This window comes from Peromyscus californicus, unplaced genomic scaffold (genome assembly GCF_007827085.1).
Source record: "Peromyscus californicus insignis strain IS unplaced genomic scaffold, ASM782708v3 Scaffold_11__1_contigs__length_118956290, whole genome shotgun sequence".
NCBI classification, from domain to species: domain Eukaryota; kingdom Metazoa; phylum Chordata; class Mammalia; order Rodentia; family Cricetidae; genus Peromyscus; species Peromyscus californicus.
Genome location: NW_026294402.1, coordinates 77,553,939 through 77,574,775, shown reverse-complemented (window position 1 = coordinate 77,574,775; position 20,837 = coordinate 77,553,939). Strand labels below are relative to the sequence as shown.

Sequence of the window (20,837 nt, the reverse complement as noted above, 5' to 3'; positions counted from 1 at the left end):
CGGTGATGCAAGCCTTTAATCCCAGTACTCCGGAGAAGGCAGAGTCAGGCCTGGCTCTATGTAGAAAGTTCAGGCCAGCCAGGCACATAAAGTGAGGCACATACAGTGTCTCATATAGAAAGAGAGAGGGAGAGGGAAAAGGAGAGAGAGAAAGAGAAAGAGAGTGAGAGAAGGGACAGAGATCCCACAACTCCTTTCAGAAAGGTAAAATGTATTTCTTTTCCATTGAGATTAAGGCAAAGGAATGTAAAATGCTACGTTTACTAGAGGTTATAGTAAAGAATATGGGTTGGTGTTTTTAATGAATTTGAATCTTTCTACCTGTCACTATTCTAAGAATTGGAGGTATAAAACTTGAAGACATCTGTTTACAAATAGTAAATGGACAGTAATGATACCATATGATAGAAACTTTCTGATATAGGACACCTAAATTAATATATTTGAATAGGTCCCTCATTCAATCTTACCATAGAAAATGGTAAGGGAATTTACTGGAGAAGGAACACCTTAGCTGAATTGACTGGATGTTACCAAGTTAGAGAAAGGGTTTTACAAACTTTGAGAAACTATAATATATAATTGTGCATTATTGGATATAGCACAGAATTAATATTGGTTATCATTGAGCAAGAACTAGAAATGCTGATGGGATGAAAACCATATCAAGTTCCTATCTGATGTGCTAAAGATTAAGTCTTTCCTTAGGGCAACAGAGAACAAGTGATAAATTTAAAGCATACATTGCATTTCTTCTTAGATAGGACTCTTACAGAAACCAGGCTGTTCCTAAATTCACCATCTTTCTGCCTCATGTTCAGCCAAAATGCTGGGATTGTGGGTGTATGCTACCTTTTCCGGATCCTATTGCAGTGTATGGATTAAAACAGCAGTGATGTTGGGAGTGGTGTAAATTGGAAAGGTCCTAACAGTGAGCCATGAAACAAAGCTGCAACAATCACAGGGAAATTGAAAATAAGATTTATACAATTTAAAAGACTGATACACACACACACACACACACACACACACACACACACACACACACACACACGTACACATACACATGTACACACGTGAGGACGAGTATGATAATATGTACATAACTTGTTTCACAGAAAGCCATCTCATTTACTGAGTCAGTCATTTAAGCAGAAACGTCTGCTAAATTGGACATGTTGCTCTTGTGTCTGAGAGGCCTATGTGGGAAGCCAAATACACATTCTTAAGAACAGTGGGAACAAGAATGAGATGTAGCCTAGAAGATTCAGCTGAAAAATCATTCATATGGAAAGCAACATTACATACAGCTGAAGAAAGCTTAATCTTCAACTTTTAAAACTGACAAAAGGACATAATAACTGGCATGGGCAGTTGCCTCTGATTCTGGAGGGTAGTAGGTAGGTAGAGAAGAACATCTTAGAAGCCAAGAGATGAGTTTTTCGTGAAAGACACAAGAATAAGGCAAAATAATACTGAAGGTATCTTACGAGTTTAATACCTTAAATGTTTGATATCTAAATGTTTGTGGTCTCCACCCCCAAACTCCCATTTCAAAAGTATCTTGAAACTGATCCCTATTAAGAGGTATACCCTTTGGTAATGGTTAGGTCATGACTTTGTGAATGGGTTGATTTCCTTATAAAGAGGCTCAAGGGGACTTGTTTGCCTCTCGTATCATGTCTGTTAGAAGTTTCTACTTAGGAAGTAGAAGCAGAGCTTTTTACTAGAAACAGAATCTCTTAGTCTCTGGGTCTTAGATTTACCAACTTCCTGAACTCTGAGCATTTAAGTGGCTGTTTATAAATTACCCACCCCAAGGTATTGTTACAATAGCTCCAATTGATTAAGACAAGTAACTTTGACAGATGCTAAGTTTCCCCTTTTCTGTGTTTTAGTTACATTGTTACCTTCCCTATGTATCAAACACAGAGCTTTCTTACTATTGTTCAAAACCTCTCTGCTACCTACTTATTCCCTTTGCTAGGGATTGGATTGTTTTCTCAAACCATTCATGTGGTTAATTTCTTTATTAGCAGGTTGAGGCTGGTAGAGGGCATCTTGGTTTGAAGATCTTGACATAATCTTGCACTATGCCCCAAAGGGTACCAATTGTTTAAGAGGAAAAATTGGAGGTGAGAAAAAATAGGAAATAATATGACTAAATTAACTTTACTAGTTGTAGGATATATTGACACTGTGCATCCTGAAAAGTGTTTTTTCTAATGAGGAAAATGTAGTGTCTTTGCAGTAACTTTTGTTACTGGATTAGCTGGATAATGTCATATAAATAGATTCTGCAGAACCAGGTTCTGAGACATTGTACAGACCATGTTATAAACTTCTGAGGACATAAATAAGAAAGGATTCCAGGTAGGGGAGCCTGAAGAAATATGATAGTTAAATGTAATTTGTATATGGAGTCCAGTGCCAAAAAAGAAGTACATCGTAAGCAGAGTTGACAGACGGAATGGGTCCTGCAGATTGAAGATAGTATTATTTATATTAGCTAGCTTATTTATTCAGAGAAGGTCCTTGTTTTAGAAAGGAATGGTGTATCAGGTTTGCAGCCTGCTCTTAAAGAGTTCAGCAAAAATTTGTCTGTCTTTCTCTCTCTCCCTGTGTCTGTTTATCTGTCTGTCTAAGTAAGTGTGACTTTTTTTCCTTCTTTAAAGTCAGTGAAAGATTTACAGGCTTAAATTTTAAGGCCAACTGAGCAAAATTGTTGTGTTCCCAAATGTATACAGTTTTCTACCTGCACAAACATGAACCATAATTTATCACTTACCTCTCTATCATATTAGATTTTTTTCATTTAATATTTCACATACTAGTCACTTAAAAATTTATTTACGTATATGTGATGTGAGTGCATGTGTACATGTATGTAGGAGCGCTTATGTTCAGAAGCCAGAAGAGACTGTTGGTGTTGTCTACCACTCTTAACCTATTGTTTTAAGTAGAAGTCATCTCTCTCTGAACCTGGGGCTCTTGCTTTCTCTGGTAGGCTAAAATCCAGCAAGCCCCTGTGATCCTCCTGTCGTTAGCCCCTTTGAAAGCTGGAGTCACAGGCACTTGCAGAACACTCAGTGAACCCTGGGATCTGAACTCAGGAAGCATTCATAGCCCAGTCATCTCCCTAGCCTATATATTTGTCACTTCTAACCCTCTAGCCCTTGTTTTAGATCAGCAGCTGGAATGGACTTGGAAAAGGTAGTTTACTTATTGAGTAAGCCATATAAAAAATTACCATCAAGTTCTGAAACAGCTTTCCTTTTTAATAAATAACAAGTTACTACTTAATTACTATAAAACTTGCTTTCTAGAAAGTAAAATTTGTGAATATAGATTTTTGACTGTTTTGTTTTCTGTATCAGATTTATGTGGTTCGTAGCTTTATGTTAAAGTTTAATGAAATTTTTATGTAAAATATACAGCATTTGTTTTCTGAAGCTTGAGGAAAATCAGAGTCTAGTGCATTACAAAATAGGAAGCCATGTCAGACTTGTAGAAGTTTCCTTCCTCAAAAGAGCAAAGCCATACACCTTGTCAGATATGTGTTGCCCAGACTTGTTGTATCCAGAAGAATGCTTGCAGTTCATTTTTTTTATAAATACGGCCATTTATAGAGGGATTCATAAAATTTTAGACTTTTTTAGATCGACAGCCTGATCTTAGTAGAAGATATATTAAAAGGAAGCAATTATTACTACCACCACTTTTATAGAATACTTAAAACAATTAGATAAATAGCAGTGAGTCCAGCATAAAGGCCTGTTTCAAAGGCACCTTACTTTAATATGATATTATGTGATCTTTTAAAGTTTAGCACTAGAAATAAGTGAACTTATAGGTTACATTAAACTAAATTCCTTAATTCTGACAAACCTAAATTTTGCTTAAATCCTACTGTTCTCATCAAACCTTTGTACTTTCAGAATGAAAGTATATTTTAACTTCTTTGCCTCCAATCTTAATTGACAGGATATCTTGAAATAATAATTAAAAATCCACTATATTTGGTCTCTTACTTTTACAGAAGGTTAGGTAAGTTAAAGGCTGCACAAAATTTTTGTTGTACCGTTTTTCAGCTCATGCTAGATTTAGTGACAGTAGACAAGTAAAAACATAGCAGTGAACACTTTTCACAGTAATTATGAGTATATTATTAAGTAAAATAACTACTTATTTTTTTGTCCATGCTATTTCCAGATTAACACTATATAACATTGTAATTGGATTTAAAGTGAACCCCAAAATAAAATTTCAGTTTTGTAGCCAGCCTGATTCTTTTATCATAGCATTCTCTTATAATTATGAACTCTAAGTGGTGCCTCTTTGTAATTCTACTGTTGTCATTGTCATTTATAAACTGGTAACTAAGTTTTGTTCTCTATCCTAGACCTTCTGTCTTCAGATCTGTTCAGAAACAGTAGAAATAAGTGGGGTCTGTCAATTGAAATTCTCTCTAGTAGCTACTTTAATAGGTTAAATCATGCTCTTAATACCTTCTCTGATTTTCCTTAGGTTAAGCCTTTCTAGATTAGATGTTAGTATCTAACATCTGGATACAATGTTCCTGCAGCTGATGACTACCAGTTTCTACTGGGCATTGAGACTTTACTGAAAAACAACAGCAACAACAACAACAAAAACAATGCCAGTCAAGATGTTTGTGCTGCCTAAATATATCTAAATGCTATCTAAATATTAGGTTTTCTCAGTGTTGATTTTGGGAATTTTCCTTCATAAGTGCCTTTATTCAACTGAAATTCTAAACTTTGTTCACTTTTTTGGTCTGTTCTTTTGTTCCCATTTTTCAGGAAATAATATTCGTGTGCTTGTTTTATTATTTCTCTATGTTTGCTGAGGTTAGTTACATAATTTTTCCTGATTTGCTTTAAAAATTGTTCTCAGTGTCCTTCATACATATATCTTAACATTTATTTTCTTTTGACATTTGTCAGTATGAAAAGAATGAGTTTCGGTGTGGCATTTTCATGAACATGTGTCATGTTTTGTTGTAATTTGTCACCCTGTTGTACTGTCCTCACTGTGTTCCTGTCCTGACTTGTTCCTTACTCGGACACCCCTCTCCTGATGTCCCCTTCTTTGCTTTCACAAATATCTATTTCACTCTCTTTCCCCAACCTTTTTAGGAAGTAAAGGAAGGAGGCCGGAAAATGGAGAAATAGAGGGAAAGTAAAATTAAGTATAAAAAAGGGAAAGAATAATAACAAGGGTAGGAGAATATTATGGGAGGGGAGAGAATAAGAGATTGTATTGTTTTTAAAAAGTTAAAGCAAAACAAAACAATTCCCAGTAATAGACTGAAAAGAAAAACTACTGCTCAGTAATGACAACAGTGTAAACAAAATCAGGTGATGTATGAAGAGGAACTAAACAAACAACCTTGAAAATATTTAAAACACTGTGAAACAGAAATACTGTAGTGATTTAAAAAAAGATGTAGCTGTGCTTGGTGGCACCCGCCCCTAATCCCAGCACTCAAGAGTCATGGCCAGGTGGATCTGCCTGTGAGTTCTAGGCCAGCCTGCTGTGTTGTAAGAGAAAAGGATGAGGGTTTTTTGAGCAGGTTCTTCTTGGGTTCTCAGATTGGAGATGGCCGGTTACCTAATATGAAACTTGGAGCATCTTGTATTTCCTATGGTCTGTACTAGTGCTGTGTCTGTATTAGACAGGTATCTAATGTCCACCTGACCTGTCTATATCTTGGTAGCTTGCTCTCTCTCTCTTTTTTTTTTTTTCACCTACCAGGGTCCTTTTCTGGACATACTGAGCTTTGCAGTCTGAAGACTGGCCTGGTTCTCTGAACCTCCTGACACTCCCCAGATCATTACAGCTGGTGTGGCTATTTTATCTGGCAGATATTTTCCAAGCCTATTAGGAGTGTGACAAGGGACCAAACCCTGAGGCAGATCTGCTTTTCTGCTTTTTCAAGAACTCCTGGAGTTTGTAGGCTCTGTAGCAGTTAGGCATAGATGCATGGCTACAGAGATTGATCTGCTTGCTGTCTTCAGCTACATGGATGCAGAGGTTGATCCTCACTGTCCTCAGGCTCAGGCCTCTCAAACTCTCTAGAGTTTTCTCAGTTGGTGAGATCTGTTGTTAGCCACCAAGGGCAGGATATTTTTGACACACTTCTTGTCCTCTACCTAGCCTCTTGTCCTCTGTGCCCTTTGGTTTTTCACTGCCCACCCCTCCACAACAATTTCCCTGAGCCTTTCACCATTCAATGGCTGAAATAGACCAAATTGTGACTTCCCAACCTTTATCTCAGGCTCTTACTATAGTTCAGTCTTTAGTGATAGGCTCTCCCTTAAGTGGTACCCAGTTGCTGCCCATCACTTCCAGTGAAACATGAGATTTCTATCCACTGCAGGAATTACTATCTCACCAAAACCAGCAACTAACTTTGATGTGAGGATAGGACTTTAGACTCTTGAGAATAGTCTAGTCTTTCTTCTGATTCTCCTTCACATGAATGTCTCTTTCCTTTATATATCTTAAATATATACCATGTTGATATTGAACCTTTTCACCATTCGTATAACATTGTTCTTGTTTAATACCCAATATGATTTTAACATTTTTCTTTTCTTAGAGTCTGATGTCTTACTCTTTGATTTATTGTTAACTTCAGTATCATTTGTGGTACTGCAGTTAGGCTCAAGGAAAGAAAGCTTGTTTAAATTCTAATCAACAGTTTGATCTGTTTAAAGGATAATTTTTAGTCAGTTTTCAACGTACCTTTCACAGTTATGTAAAACACATGTGTAAGGTATTGAGGCTGTACTTCAGCAGTGATGTATTTTTCTTGGACTCAGTGCACTGGGTTTAATACCTAGCGAGCAACAGTAAATAAATAAAACAATTTATAGTGCATTTATGCATCTATACTTTCAGTTTGGTCTTTTTTTTTTTAAATGTATGAGTGTTTCTGCTGGCTTGTATGTATGTGCCCAGGTGCGTGCCTGGTGCCATGGAGTTTAGAAACTGTCAGAGCCCTTAGAACTAGAGTTAGAGACAGTATGAGTCACCATGTGGCTGCTGGGAACCAAACCTACTCCTCTACAAGAGTAGCAAGTGCTCTTAACTGCCTAATCATCTCTCCAGCCCCCTATGCTTTGTTTTTGTTTTTTCTGATAGGATTTCATGTAGCCTGAGTTAAGCCTCAAACTTACTATGTAGCCAGGGATGACCTTGAGCTCACCTTCTGTCTTCCACATGTTGAGATTACACAGGTCACAAGTGTGTTATCCCTACATAGTTTATTTTCTCTTAGAAATATTTTTTTTCAGAGCTGGAGGGATTGTTCAGTGCTTGAAAGCATTGGTTGAATTTTCAGATGATCTGGGTTTGATTCCCAGCACCCACATGGTAATAACAGCTCCCTGTAACTCCAGTCCCAGAAAACAGGATTCTCTTTTCTAGGCTCTGCTGGCACTGCATGAATACGGTACATAAACATACATCTAGACAACACCCATACAGGTTCAAAAAATGTTTTTTCAATATTCTATATTCCTTTCTGCTTAATTGTTTTCTGTGTTTGTAATTTTTACAGTCATTTTAAAAGAATTTAGTTGATTTTTTTTCTTTCAAATTTCCTTTAAAAAATTACTGATCAAAAGTAATAAAGCATGAGGTAGAATTTGCTTAGTGATACTTAGTGTTCTGTTTGAAATTCTGTCAAGAGTTCCATAGGAGCAAGAATAGGTTTTTGAGTAGTATAGTATAGATTTCCTTAAGTAGTTGATTAAAATTTGTTATTTGATAGGAGAAAAAAAAGGTTACTTGGAATATTAAATACATAAGCAGAAATATACATTAGTTCTATTATTGGCACTCGTTTGAATAGGGCAGAATAATAAAGTTAATATTAAGTTGGTACAATTATTAAATAATACGCTCAGGAATACAATAGGATTAAATTTAATTTGTGAGAAGTGGCTGGCGGGAGCATGAGTTGCCATTATTGTTTGTTAGAGCTGACATTTTTATAAGAAAGCTAGAAGTGTTCATAGTTTGTTAACATGGGAAACAATTGTAATGGAGTATAAAGCAAATTCTTATTTAGATTCCTATGAACAGTGAGTCACACTAGTATTTGGAAGCAGAGTTATACACATTTTGCTTTTGTCTTGTGTTATATGAATGTCTATTGTAAAATTCCATTTTTGTAATAAATACAAGTCAGAACCAAATACAGTCAGTCAGTCAATTGTCTTTTGATATTTTGGAAGAGTTGATTCCAGGTCCTTTGTGGATATCCAGGCTCTGTGGTTGTTCAAGTTGCATCTATAAAAAATTGCATATAATTTGTACACAACCAGTGTCTCTTACCATGTACCTTAAGTCATCTCTGCATTACTTAACAATAGCTAATGCAGTGCCAGTGCCTTGTAATTAGTTGTTACATCTTGTTTATGGAAAGAGACTGTACGTGTTTTGTGTACATGTGTTTGTTCTGAATATACTTGTTTATTGAAATAGATAATAGAAAGTGGTGACATTGTTTTGCCTTCAATTTTGGAACTGAATCTAAACGACTGGAATGAATGGGTTGACTCAATTTATGGAATTAAGAGAATTCAATTAAATGAGTGTTGTGAAAATAAAGCCTTTTTATATTTAGCAAGTACTTACGCTAGGTGGTGGGATAGACTTTGTTTTCAGAAGTCAAAGAGTGCTGTTCTTACTTCACTTACCACAGATGTTCAGGTGGATTCTTATCCCTGTTAGTCTTCCTCTTGATCTTTTCTAATCTTTCTCTTCTGCTCTGGTAACAACTTACTATATTGCTTTTTTACTATCTTTACTGCTCTAGTAACAATTTATTCATTTTACGGTTAACTGTTTTACCAGCTCTGAACTGATTTCCTGTTTTCTAGCCTCATTCGCACTGATGACAAAGTACTTTTTGAAAAATACGTCTTGTCCTGGTACTGCCCTGCTTGATGTCTATTATAGATCATCATATTTCTTCATTTTCACATTGTTACTTCATATTTTAAGTTAGTATGCAGACTGCTTGCTACTTAGTAACTTTTCTAGTTTGTCTCAGGACTCAACCACAACTAGTTTGTATTAAGTGGACAATGTTTCAGGTAGGATTGGCAGAGTATGAATTAATATACATCGTCTAACTTCCACTACTGTGTATGTGATTATTGTACATGTCATATCTTTGTTTTATTAGTGTGAAGCAGAAAACTTCTGTGAGTTGTTTGCCTTTGTAGATTTTCTTTAGATCTAGAGGTTTGGGTTTTTTGTTGTTTTTTACTTGGTGTTAGATTGGAAGATCTTAGAAGAATGGTTACATGAAACCATAGTGAAACTAGATCCTGCCAGACACTCAGTAATTTTAAAAGTATTTGTTTTCTATTTTAACTTATAGTTTTGAGTTTCTAGGATCATTATATGAGGATTAATGACATGGTTTATACTGTTTTAAATATTTGAGATTTTCATATTAAAAGATAAAAATAGAACTCAGAAGTTCTCATCTCTGTTTTGGAATGTGAAATTGTAATATTCCAGATGAAGAATTAACGAGGAACACTTTCCTTAAAAATTTCTTACTGCATTTAAGCTAAACAAAAAATTTATATGTTTATTGGCTTCAAAGAGCCAAGCCTTTTTTTTTGAACAGCGATTTTAGCCAGTGTCACAAATTTTAGCTGAAGGTCAGTAATAGTAAACTTGTTTGTTACACTTTCAGCTTTCTAGAAGCTTCTCCAAATGACCATACTTTTAGTTTTGTATAGCAAAATGACATATATGATATTAGGAACCAATGTATAATAGATTTGTTTTGCAATTAGATTTGGTATTATTACTGCAGAAATTCAAATTTCTTTGTAAGATTGGAGGTAGTAAGATTGGAGGTAGAGATAATTAATTGTAGATGGTGTGTGGGGACCATTGATGCATGTTAGTTATTACCTTTATCTTCTCTTGTTTGCTTATGGTTACATAGATTTTAATTATTGAATGGCTTAATAAAATAAGGAATTTAGGAAGAAGAATAGTTCTTAAGATTTTCTGGTTTTCAATGCCTACCATGTAATTGTTGATATATGGATATAACTCATTTTTTAATATTACAATTTGAATTATTATTTATAGGATTAATTCTGTCAATGTGTCTATTCTCCTTTCAAGGGTTCTGATGATTGTCTTGTGAAAATCTGGGCCACAGACGATGGGAGATTGCTAGCTACTTTAAGAGGACATGCTGCTGAAATCTCAGACATGGCTGTTAACTATGAGAATACTATGATAGCAGCTGGAAGTTGTGATAAGATGATCCGAGTTTGGTGTCTTCGAACTTGTGCCCCTTTGGCTGTTCTTCAGGGACACAGTGCATCCATTACATCACTACAGGTAATTGTTTAAACTCTAGGAAACCTTTTTTGATTTAAAAATTTAAATTTTAATTAAAATTCAGTTAAGTTTTATGAAGACACTTACGATACAGTATCTAAGATTTAAAACAGAAAAGTATTCCTGTTTTATGAATTGTATGGACTTGTAATGTCATAGCAATCATAAATTTAATTCTGTGTTTCTGGTTACTATTAGTTTCTATTAATTTGTTTTTTAAAGGAGAGTTTCATTATTTGGACTGTCTTTGTTCTTGTAAAGACTGTTTTCCCTATTATTGCTTTTCAGTTCTCACCATTGTGCAGTGGCTCAAAGAGATACCTGTCTTCTACTGGGGCAGATGGCACTATTTGCTTTTGGCTTTGGGATGCTGGAACTCTTAAAATAAAGTCAGTTGCTATTTTATTCCATAAAATAAGTGTGTTTAATTGTTGAAAGTTTAAAAGATAACCAACAAAGGGAATATATTTAATTTTTTACTAGATTAAATAACAGAAATAAGCTTTGGTTTTTCACTAATTTCTTTCAGTTTTATGCTTCACCATTTTTTCACGCTTTAAATTTTTTTCCCCTCATACTTATTGATGTTAGATATCTTTGCCTTGAGCCCAGTTGTTTCCTTAAAGGATATATTTTATTGCCATGTCTTTCTGTGGGCTGTATAATTTTGTCTCAGTAGCTTAATTTTGTGCTGAGAACATATTGGCGTTGCTAATGCTATTCTTTAGAATAATTTAAATTGCATTACTAAGTCTGTAAACGTTAGCCTTTATTTTAGATTTAGGATAGCAGTTGAAGTTTCATTATGCTACATTAAGTTAGCTACAAATACTCTACAGCAGCACTTCACAGTGTTGCTTTCCCTGTGTTGGTTTGCAGTCTTGGTGTGCAGAGGTGGAAAGATGGATCAGAACGCTTAGAACTCCAGTTCCAGGGAATCTGATGCCCAGTTCTGACCTTTACAAACATCAGGCACACACATGACATAGTGAACATACATACGTAACAGGTAGAACACTCATACAAATAAAATAAATACGTCTAAATTTTTTTCAATTTTAGTTTATAAAATCAGGGTGACAGAAGAGTTAATCTTTTGATTAAGGACACCGAAGTAAAGAAAGGTTTTCTCATAGCTGAAACCACTTCTGAAAAAATTAGTTCCAGGTAGTACTTTGCTTTATGTGCCATTTTTTTTTTTTTTTTTTAAATAGGTTCTCACATTGTAACCCATGTTGGCCTGAACTCATCATGGAATCCAGGCTGGCCTCATCTTTGAGTAGTCATCCTTCTTCAGCCTCTTAAGGGCTGGGATTAAGGATCATTTATTTGTATTATCTTTTCTTAAATGATCACAAACTGAAAACTGCTCAAATTTTAGTGCTATGTATTAATAAAATTAGATAGTTTACTATAACACACAGCCCTAATTATTACTTCATTTTCTTTTCTGATTAAAAAAAATAGGTAAAAATAGGGTTTTAAATAAAATTAATATATCATTGCATTATATGTACATTGTTACATGCATTAGAACTAGTGTCATATTTAAAATCTATGTTTGATTTTTTTCAACGTAGTTATAACATTTAAACTTGTTAAAAATAGTAATCTGAAACATCTATAGTGTCGATATAACTAATATAAATATAGTTGAATGTAATCTATTTTATGTTGATCATGCTATTTGAAGGAATTTTATTGTTGACATGAGTCACATTGCCTTCAGATTTACTTTAGTATAAAGGATAAATTCTTGTGCTTTGGAAGACTGTTTAATCATGTTCTATTAGAAGGTGAAAAAGAGCTGGGGAGATGGCCCTGTTGGTCAAGTGCTTGCTATGCAGGCATGAGAACCCTGTAAAAAATTGGACATAAAAGCACATCTGTTACCTCAGGGACTAGGGGACAGTAGGGGAGCAGAGATAGGTAGGCTCCAGGGGCTTGCTGGCTATCTAGGTTAGCCAATCTGTGAGGTCTAGTGTATTAGCAGACTTTGTCTCAAAAATGAGGTGGAGTCATTGAGAAAGACACATGTTGTCAGCTTATGGCTGCCACACACATATATTCCGCAATACATATAACTGTAAACAGAAAGGAAAAGCTCAATTAATTACAGCATCATATAATGCATGTAAACTACAGAGGTAACCTTCTTTTGTCAATGTGTTCATTTTTGGAGTTAATTTATTTCCTTATATATTTGTATGTTGCTATTCTACTATATGAAATTTGAAGTTGATCAAAAGTGGATGTGATTCACTTCTAGAATGATAGTGACTTTAGGATTGTTCCATGTACTAATGGATGTATGTATGGGAATGTACTATGGAATTTATCTCTAGAATTTTACAGGTCTGCTGATAATGTTGATTTTTGATGTTTTTAGGAAGATAGCCATCTGTTACTTATTTAAGTTTTTTCCAAGATCAATTTTTGGATGGGATTATTTCTTGTGTTTCATAAGGATTTTTTTTAAATGATTTTTTTTTTTTCATTAAAGTCCAAGACCTACAAAATTTACAGAGCGCCCTCGGCCTGGAGTTCAGATGATCTGTTCTTCATTCAGTGCTGGTATGATTGTTTACCCTTTTAATTTTCAACTTAAAATTGTACATTAGAAAACACCCTCAAAGAGATAAAATTATGAAAATATTTTCTGCTGCAGTATATATTGTATTCCTATACATATACTAGGGATAATAAGCAAAAAAGAATGAAAATCAAATTAGGCAATTTGATTTTTGATAATTTGAACTTTGCTGGAATTTAGCGTATATAATCACATGAATGCCATACTTCTCTATTAGGAGTGAATAAATGATTTCAAAATTGACTGATTAAAGAATGACTCTTTATACTATCTCATTGCAGTAAGGTATTTTAAAGCTGATTTGTTTTCATGGGCTTTGAAGATGTTCCATAAAAATCAGTAAAAATTTTAAAAATGATGTATTTGTTTATTTTGTTCCAGATTCTTGTTCTAATTAACCTTCTGCAGTAGCATTTTAAATGATTACCAGAAGGTTTTATGACCTAGGTATTTAAAGTAAATTAATAAAGAAAATCAGGGTAAATAGATTGATACATAATGTTCCCAGTATCTGTTCCTCCCACCGTTTTTATCTACCTTTCTTTATTAGGTAGTTGTAGGTAGCAGTATTGACTGAGGATAAAGAAGTAAACACCATTGCATCTGTTGCTGCCATCAAGACAAACCTAGGTTCTTCATAGGAAGTTGCTTTTTTTTTTCCATACTGTGGATTTATGCTTTTTCTAAAGCTATAGTGTTGTTTTTAAGGGCCCATTAAGTGGAATCATTTATCAAAAGTTCTTAAAATGTTTCAGTGTGTCTAACACTTGATGTTGTGTTAGAGTATTGCTCTCAAGATGAATAAAATCGTCATACAAATAGTGATTTTTAAAGTAAAATTTATATACTATAGTATGCTGATGTAAGTAAACTTTGAGAACAGGCTTGTATTATTGCAGAGTTGGTGTGGGCACATTACTGAGTGAGTTGGCAAAGTAGGATAAGACTTTGATAGGTGCGTAAGGAAGAAGACTCAGCAAAGTTAGTAGTATCACATGGAAGTTGTGTTTTATTTATAAAAGTGTGCTGTTGTTCTTCATAGGTGGAATGTTTTTGGCCACTGGAAGCACTGACCATATTATTAGAGTTTATTTTTTTGGATCAGGTCAGCCAGAAAAAATATCAGAATTGGAGTTTCATACTGTGAGTATTGGCGAAGGATCTAGATGGGTACGGTCTTCAGTGAATCAACTTTGTACTCAGCTTTTGCTTTATGTTTTTCTCTTTGTACAGGACAAAGTTGATAGTATCCAGTTTTCCAACACTAGTAGCAGGTAAAATATGTTTAATTTAATTGCAACTTCAGTTTGTCTAATTTAATTGAAACTTTAAAGTTAGAAGATGGAGATAATTGTAGTCAGATTTCAAGTTGTGTACAAGTTTCTCATTCTTGAAGAAAAAAATATAGCCGCCTTACCCAATTTGCCACAGTGTTAGTTACTTGGATATTTTTCTAACAGGAGGGTTTTTTATTGTTGTTTTCTTTTGTTTTTTATCCATACATTTGTCTGCCCTATCTATCAGAAGAGAAGCCTTTGATAAAAACTGGAAATTTATCACATTACATTTAAGACTGGAAATTTATCACATTACATTTGAGACATTCTTAGGTTTTAAAAAGATGGCTTTCTGTAAATATTCTGCTGTTCTGGATTTAAAAGAAAATAAAGCTACTTCTTGGTATCTTGAATAGAACAAATCAAGATCTTTGATACTGAGGAGCAATTTTTTTCCCATTGGAAAATATAATTCTGTTTGTTAAGTGGTCTTGAATCATTTTGAGTATTATTTTTATTAGCTTGTTCATGACCTATTAAAATGGTCTTACAAGCTCATAAAGTTTTGGGCGTTCTTACATTTATAGAGACAGAGATAATCATTTTTATTATATTGTAATATTTTATAAATAAAGATGTCCTTTAAAAAGAGAATTTTGGGAAAAGTACATTTTGATAAAGCCTCTGTGATGCTTCCCCGCCCTTGACGGGATTGGACTGATTTTTTTTTTTTTAAAACAGGTTTGTGAGTGGTAGTCGTGATGGAACAGCACGAATTTGGCAATTTAAACGAAGAGAATGGAAAAGCATTTTGTTAGATATGGCTACTCGTCCAGCAGGGTAAGAGATGAGCTTGATTTATTGATTGTTAAAATGTTGCAGATTGGAATGACCTTTGCTATAAAGTTGTATACCCTGTTAAGATCATTATTTTTCTTCAATAATCAGAAGTACTATTGGAGGTGAACAGTGATGATTGTTGTGAACTATCTCATTGCCCTGAATATTAAGACCTGCTGAATTAATTTCTTAGTTCAGTTTTATTAAGGGGATGAAAATGTTTGCAACCCAAGTATCTTATATTTCATGTCTGGTTTTTGTTTGTTTTTGAGATCTCATGTACTGCGTTGATTTGAACCTACTTTGTAGTCAGAGATGGCACTGGATTCCTGATCCACCTGCCTCCATCACTCCACCTTCTGTTGCTGTAATTCTAGGCAGGTGGCACCACCCATGGTTTTATTGCAGTGCTGGGGATTTGCCCCAAACCTTCCTAAATATTATTAAGCAAGTACCCCCTACCAACTAAGGCTCCCAAAAAGATGACTTTTTTTTACCCAGTGGCTTTCTTCAGCCAAGAAAAATTATAATCCATGTTGTAGCTGTTGTTTTGATTATTTCTCTCTACTTGTGTTTATGTTTAGTTGTCTCAGTGGATGAGAGAACAGCGCAGTTAGTATAGAATGGTAGCAACAGTAAAAGGTGGGACAATGAGCAGTATGGCATAAAGCAGCTGGACCATAGGTAGTTAAAGGAGTCGTATTTCCCCCAGGGTCTCTGTTCCCAATGGCTTATGGATGCCATAATCCTGGAAATCTTGGATTTCCTAATCCATGCAATAACTTCTGCCATTTTGTCAGTTCAACTGTTTTCAGTAATTATAATAGTTACTCATGTTAATAACTATAAAGTATAAATAAAAACACATTTTATCTTTGTCTTCTATTTTAATAATGTCAGTGTAAACAATAAATTTGTCCTTTTCAGCCAAAATCTACAAGGGATAGAAGACAAAATCACAAAAATGAAAGTAACTATGGTAGCTTGGGATCGACATGACAACACAGTTATAACTGCAGTTAATAACATGACTCTGAAAGTTTGGAATTCTTACACTGGTCAACTGATTCATGTTCTAATGGTGAGAAACAAAACCTACACTTTTAATATTACTGAGGCTGACTTTAGAATGTAGTCTAAATAAATAAAATAAAGCCAATATGTTGTCTAAATCCTCTTGCTTACTTGGGTAACTGGACTTGATAGGTAACTGGGAATGATTTTAAAAAAATGCAAGCAGGATTGACTTGGAAATGCGTTGTAAATTGCTCCATGTGTTTGTTGTATGGGAATGCATTAATTATATTCTTGAGTATTAGTAATAATACCTAAGCCATGAACAGTGCTATTATATTAGTACAGTCTATTATTTTTTAAGCATTGGTAAAGTTGAAAGTTTAGCCAATTTAATAATGATTTCTAGAACCATTGTCATTCTCCTGTATAATTTAAAGTATTTATAACTGCTTTGCTACTTCAAAATATTTCAGGGTCATGAAGATGAGGTGTTTGTTCTCGAGCCACACCCATTTGATCCTAGAGTTCTCTTTTCTGCTGGTCATGATGGAAACGTGATAGTGTGGGATCTAGCAAGAGGAGTCAAAGTTCGATCTTACTTTAACATGGTAATTATATTTCTTGTTTAATATCTGTGGAGAATTTTTGATAGAAGTATTCTACATATCACAAGCGAAATCCATTTTAAAACTTAATGCCTTATTTTGACTTTAATTGTCTACAAATAAGGAATTATTTATGTCACATATTTATTGAGATACCAAACTTAAAATTAGTTGTTCATTTTATAATGCCTGAGTATTGTGATAACTGGCTTAGTTTTAGTTTTATTTTAATTTTATCTGTGAAACTTTGATGAGTTAGTCGTGTAAATGAAGTTATAGGGAAGAAAATGTGTTTGGAAAGCCAGTGTGGTTAAATTATAAATAAATTTTCATGGTGCATTTTGTTTGGCTTTCTCTCTCTCTCTTTTTTTTTTTTTTTTTTGGTACAACATAATTTGATTTGAGTATATTAATTTTAAATTTGAAGCCAAAGAATTATGTAGTTCTTAATTTTGGTCAAATTGATAGTGTGCTAGATGTTTCTTTTGGCTCCATGCCTTTTGCCTCCACACTGTGTTCTTATGTAAATTGGCATATTTTTGTTGAACATTTAAATTATCATTGGTTTGATTATATAAATAGCTTGCTAATCAGCATCTGCCCTCCTCTTTCACCAGTGTATGAAATAAAAAGGGTCCTTAAGTACTGCACTGTACAGGCACATGAAAAACTACTATATTTCTAGTCAACAATGAGAGGAGACAAAGAAACATGTTCCTACTATGTTTACCTGTTTAGATTTTTAAAAGCAGAAATCCTTTAAAAGGTATAAGATGATATAATTAGCAAAATAACAAAAATCAGAATTATTTTATAAGATCAGTCATTTTCAAGCTGGGAATATAGCTGATGGTAGTACTTTCTCAGCATGTGCTAGGCCTGTAGTTTTCAATTCATTGGGGCCACACATGCATGCATATCCCCCAGTTATTTGTAAGATGTTTTGCTTATGGAGATAGAATGACAGTGAATGCTGCTATCCTTGATCGATCATACGAGTAAAAAGTTTTATTAGTGAAGTGACTGACTTTGGCTTTCACCATGGATGAGCCTTAGTGTACATAAGGTAAGAAATAAGAATTGTACAATTCCCATTTTTATGAAAAATGATTATTTTGGTTAGTTGTGAGTGATGAATGGATTTCCTTTGTGATTATGTAGAGTTTTTGATTTTGTTTTAAAGTAAATTTATAGATGTGGTAAACTTTTTTCTCTTTTCTATCTTCATATTTCTGGATTGCTCCTTTTGTAAACATCTCTGTTGAATAAGGAAGTTGATCATTTCTCAGTTGGTCCTTAACTGTGCGCACATTAGTGGTTCCCCTCAGTAATTTACATTTCCAAAGAGTGTTTTTACACTGCTATAGAAATGAAGAGTAGTTTGCAATTAAATCAATTAATCAATTAAACACTGATTCTGAATTTTCCCTCATCAGGTAAGTTTGGAACATTAACATTCCACCATTTCAGCAGACCTAAAAATTGTAGCACTTTTAGATTTATTGATTTTTCTAGTTCTGCTATTGCAAATTAGTTCTGTAACCAGAAATCTTGATTGTAAACATATCTTAATTACTATAAAATTTATTTTTGAAGCAGTGTGTGGTGGTCTATACTTGTGATCTTAGCCTTTAGAAGATGAAATCAGGAGAATTTGGAGGTCATTTTACATAGTGAGTTCCAGACCAGCCTAGGCTATTTGAGACCACATTTTTTTAAGTAAAGAAGGAAAGAAAAGGAAATAATTTTGCTTGTTTTAGTTTCAGTTAAGGAGATTTTTTTTTTCTATTCTTTCTATGTACAATAAATAGTAAAACCTAAAGACTGGTTTAAAATTTTGTGTAATTATTAGTATCTTCAAACTGAGAAAAACAAGCTAAAAAAAAATACCCTTGTTACAAAGAGAGAGCATATACTACCTTTTGTCTCATTAAAAGCAAGTGATTAACTTTATTTTTTAATGGTTTTTAATTTTTAAATGATTTTTTAATTGATTTCAGTATACTTACCAAACTCTACAAATTTGTAGCTTTATGAAAACCTTTCATAAAGAAGGGTAATTTTTATTTCTAGTTCCATGGAGAAAGTGTTCATTACAAAACTTTGACCAGCTTTGCTTTGATCACACATTAAGTATAAAATTTTCATGTTTTATAAGACTATTACTAGTGTGTTCTTAATGCTAAATATATTCAGGGCGGTAGCTGAGAAATTACCAGTATCATTGTGTAACAACTACCAGTTAAACCCAGCTAGAGATGTGTCTAGGAGTAATAATTTAACAGTGATAAAATTCTGAGTTGCTCTTGTGTGATCTTTATTTCACAGTCTTTGTCAATTCTGTGACTGCCATACTTCTTTTGGTCTTTTCTGTTCACTTCATTGCCTGTTCTTTTTATTTAATGGGCAGATGGCAGAAAAAGCATCCAATACTGCTACTAAGAGATTAAAAACAGCTTTGAATGAGATAGAAGCTGATGGTCTTACTGTTCACTCACACCACTGTTGAGTTGTGGCCTCAGTTTAGCTGTTTGGCTTTGTGTAACTAATCAGAGTTGTTAAATACAACAAAGCTTTGATGAGTCCTAATGCAATCTCTGATGTTGTGTTGTACTTCTCATCCTAAATCACAGTTGGTATTTGTAAATATTTGTGAACATTGTTTGTCATGTCTAGTCATCCCTTGTGGAATTTGAGAATGAATAATCCTCAGAGTACTCCAGTTTAGTCTTAGAAATGCTGAATGCTTATATAGTAAGTATTTTAAAGAATTTTAAAAATTGAAGCTTATAAAATGAGTAAATTCACTCATTATAAAATGAATAAGTAAATTGGACCAACAGCTAGAAAGTAAGGAAAGAACGCTATGCCTTTAAAAGAATGAGTCTTTGAAATATATACAAGTACTTAAAAATAAATGTTTAGGGCTGGGCTGGGAATATAGCTCCAATGCTGAAGTAAATGTTTACCTAACATGCACAAGGTACTGGGCTCAGTCTGTCACTACAACACCAACCCACCCATTAGTATTAAGCATATTTTTAGAATATTTTTTCGGCATTAGTTACTGTTTTCTGAATAATTGGATTCATGTCTAAATGTATATATATATATTATAATTTTGAAAGATAATAAAATTAATCTAAAAAGTAATTCAATGTTATGGATAACTCAACATTTTCTATACTTTACCAATTAGGAAAATTAGAAGTCTGTTCTTAAAATCTTAAGAAGTAAATCCTGTATTATTAAAGTTTTTCATGTGAAAAGTTAAATTTTTAAATGTATATACTTGATAGTCATTATATTTTAATAAAACTTTAATAGCTATATATTAAGAGACCATTTTAATAAGTACCAATAGTCAGCATTCAAGTAAGCATTCTTTTCTATTAAACTAAGACTTTTTCAAAAGTTCTTGCTTTATTTTAGGACTATTTAAATTTGTAAACAAAACAACAGGTTTGGGATTGAGAATTCACATAGTTTCTTTTATGCTTAAATAATTTCTAATTGATTTCACTCCAAAGTTGTATAACTGAATTCTCAGCCTGCTAATGATATTTCAGAAAAAAATAATGGGGTAACTTGTCTTGTTTTCATTCCTACCACTTCTTTTCAGAGGACCAGACTGATTAAAAACAGTTGACAGGCAGGATCTGGGTTTGTTTCTGTTAATTATGAGATATACAAGAATATAATAAGTAATATGCTTAGTGAAGGGCTAAAACACATTCCTCTCAACTTCTCTACTCTGTTGTCTCATCACATTTGGAGAAAACAACCTTTATTCCTCTCTTCCCCCTTCCTGCTTTCCTATTTATTCTTCCTCTTCCTTTTCTAGAGAAGAAAGAATCTAAAGAGAGTATTGTAAAGAAGTCAACAACACATTAAGACATTATTCCTCACAAAGATTACTGAGTTTCTAGACTTTGTACTTTATTCTTGTCTAGTAAGTTTTGAAACTATGTTAATACTTAATTTTTCAGCTTGAACAGCCCTTGCATAATCTAAGTAATCAAGGAAAAATGCTATATATTTGGGCAGTTTATTAAAGCATATAGTGTATATTATATATACTCAAAACCAATTATG

General features: G+C 33.7%; 1 protein-coding gene across 4 annotated transcripts in view; it reads left to right on the top strand.

The window, feature by feature from the left end:
- The window catches only part of Phip (pleckstrin homology domain interacting protein), a 125,143-nt gene that overhangs the window by 37,106 nt on the left and 67,200 nt on the right, over window positions 1-20,837 (top strand). For all 4 annotated transcript variants that reach the window (XM_052715311.1, XM_052715304.1, XM_052715321.1 and 1 more), the window contains 8 exons: window positions 10,189-10,410; window positions 10,699-10,799; window positions 12,914-12,984; window positions 14,046-14,146; window positions 14,237-14,277; window positions 15,022-15,120; window positions 16,048-16,201; window positions 16,611-16,745. In XM_052715311.1, the coding sequence (XP_052571271.1) occupies window positions 10,189-10,410; window positions 10,699-10,799; window positions 12,914-12,984; window positions 14,046-14,146; window positions 14,237-14,277; window positions 15,022-15,120; window positions 16,048-16,201; window positions 16,611-16,745 (924 nt within the window). The remainder of the gene's footprint in view (window positions 1-10,188; window positions 10,411-10,698; window positions 10,800-12,913; window positions 12,985-14,045; window positions 14,147-14,236; window positions 14,278-15,021; window positions 15,121-16,047; window positions 16,202-16,610; window positions 16,746-20,837) is intronic.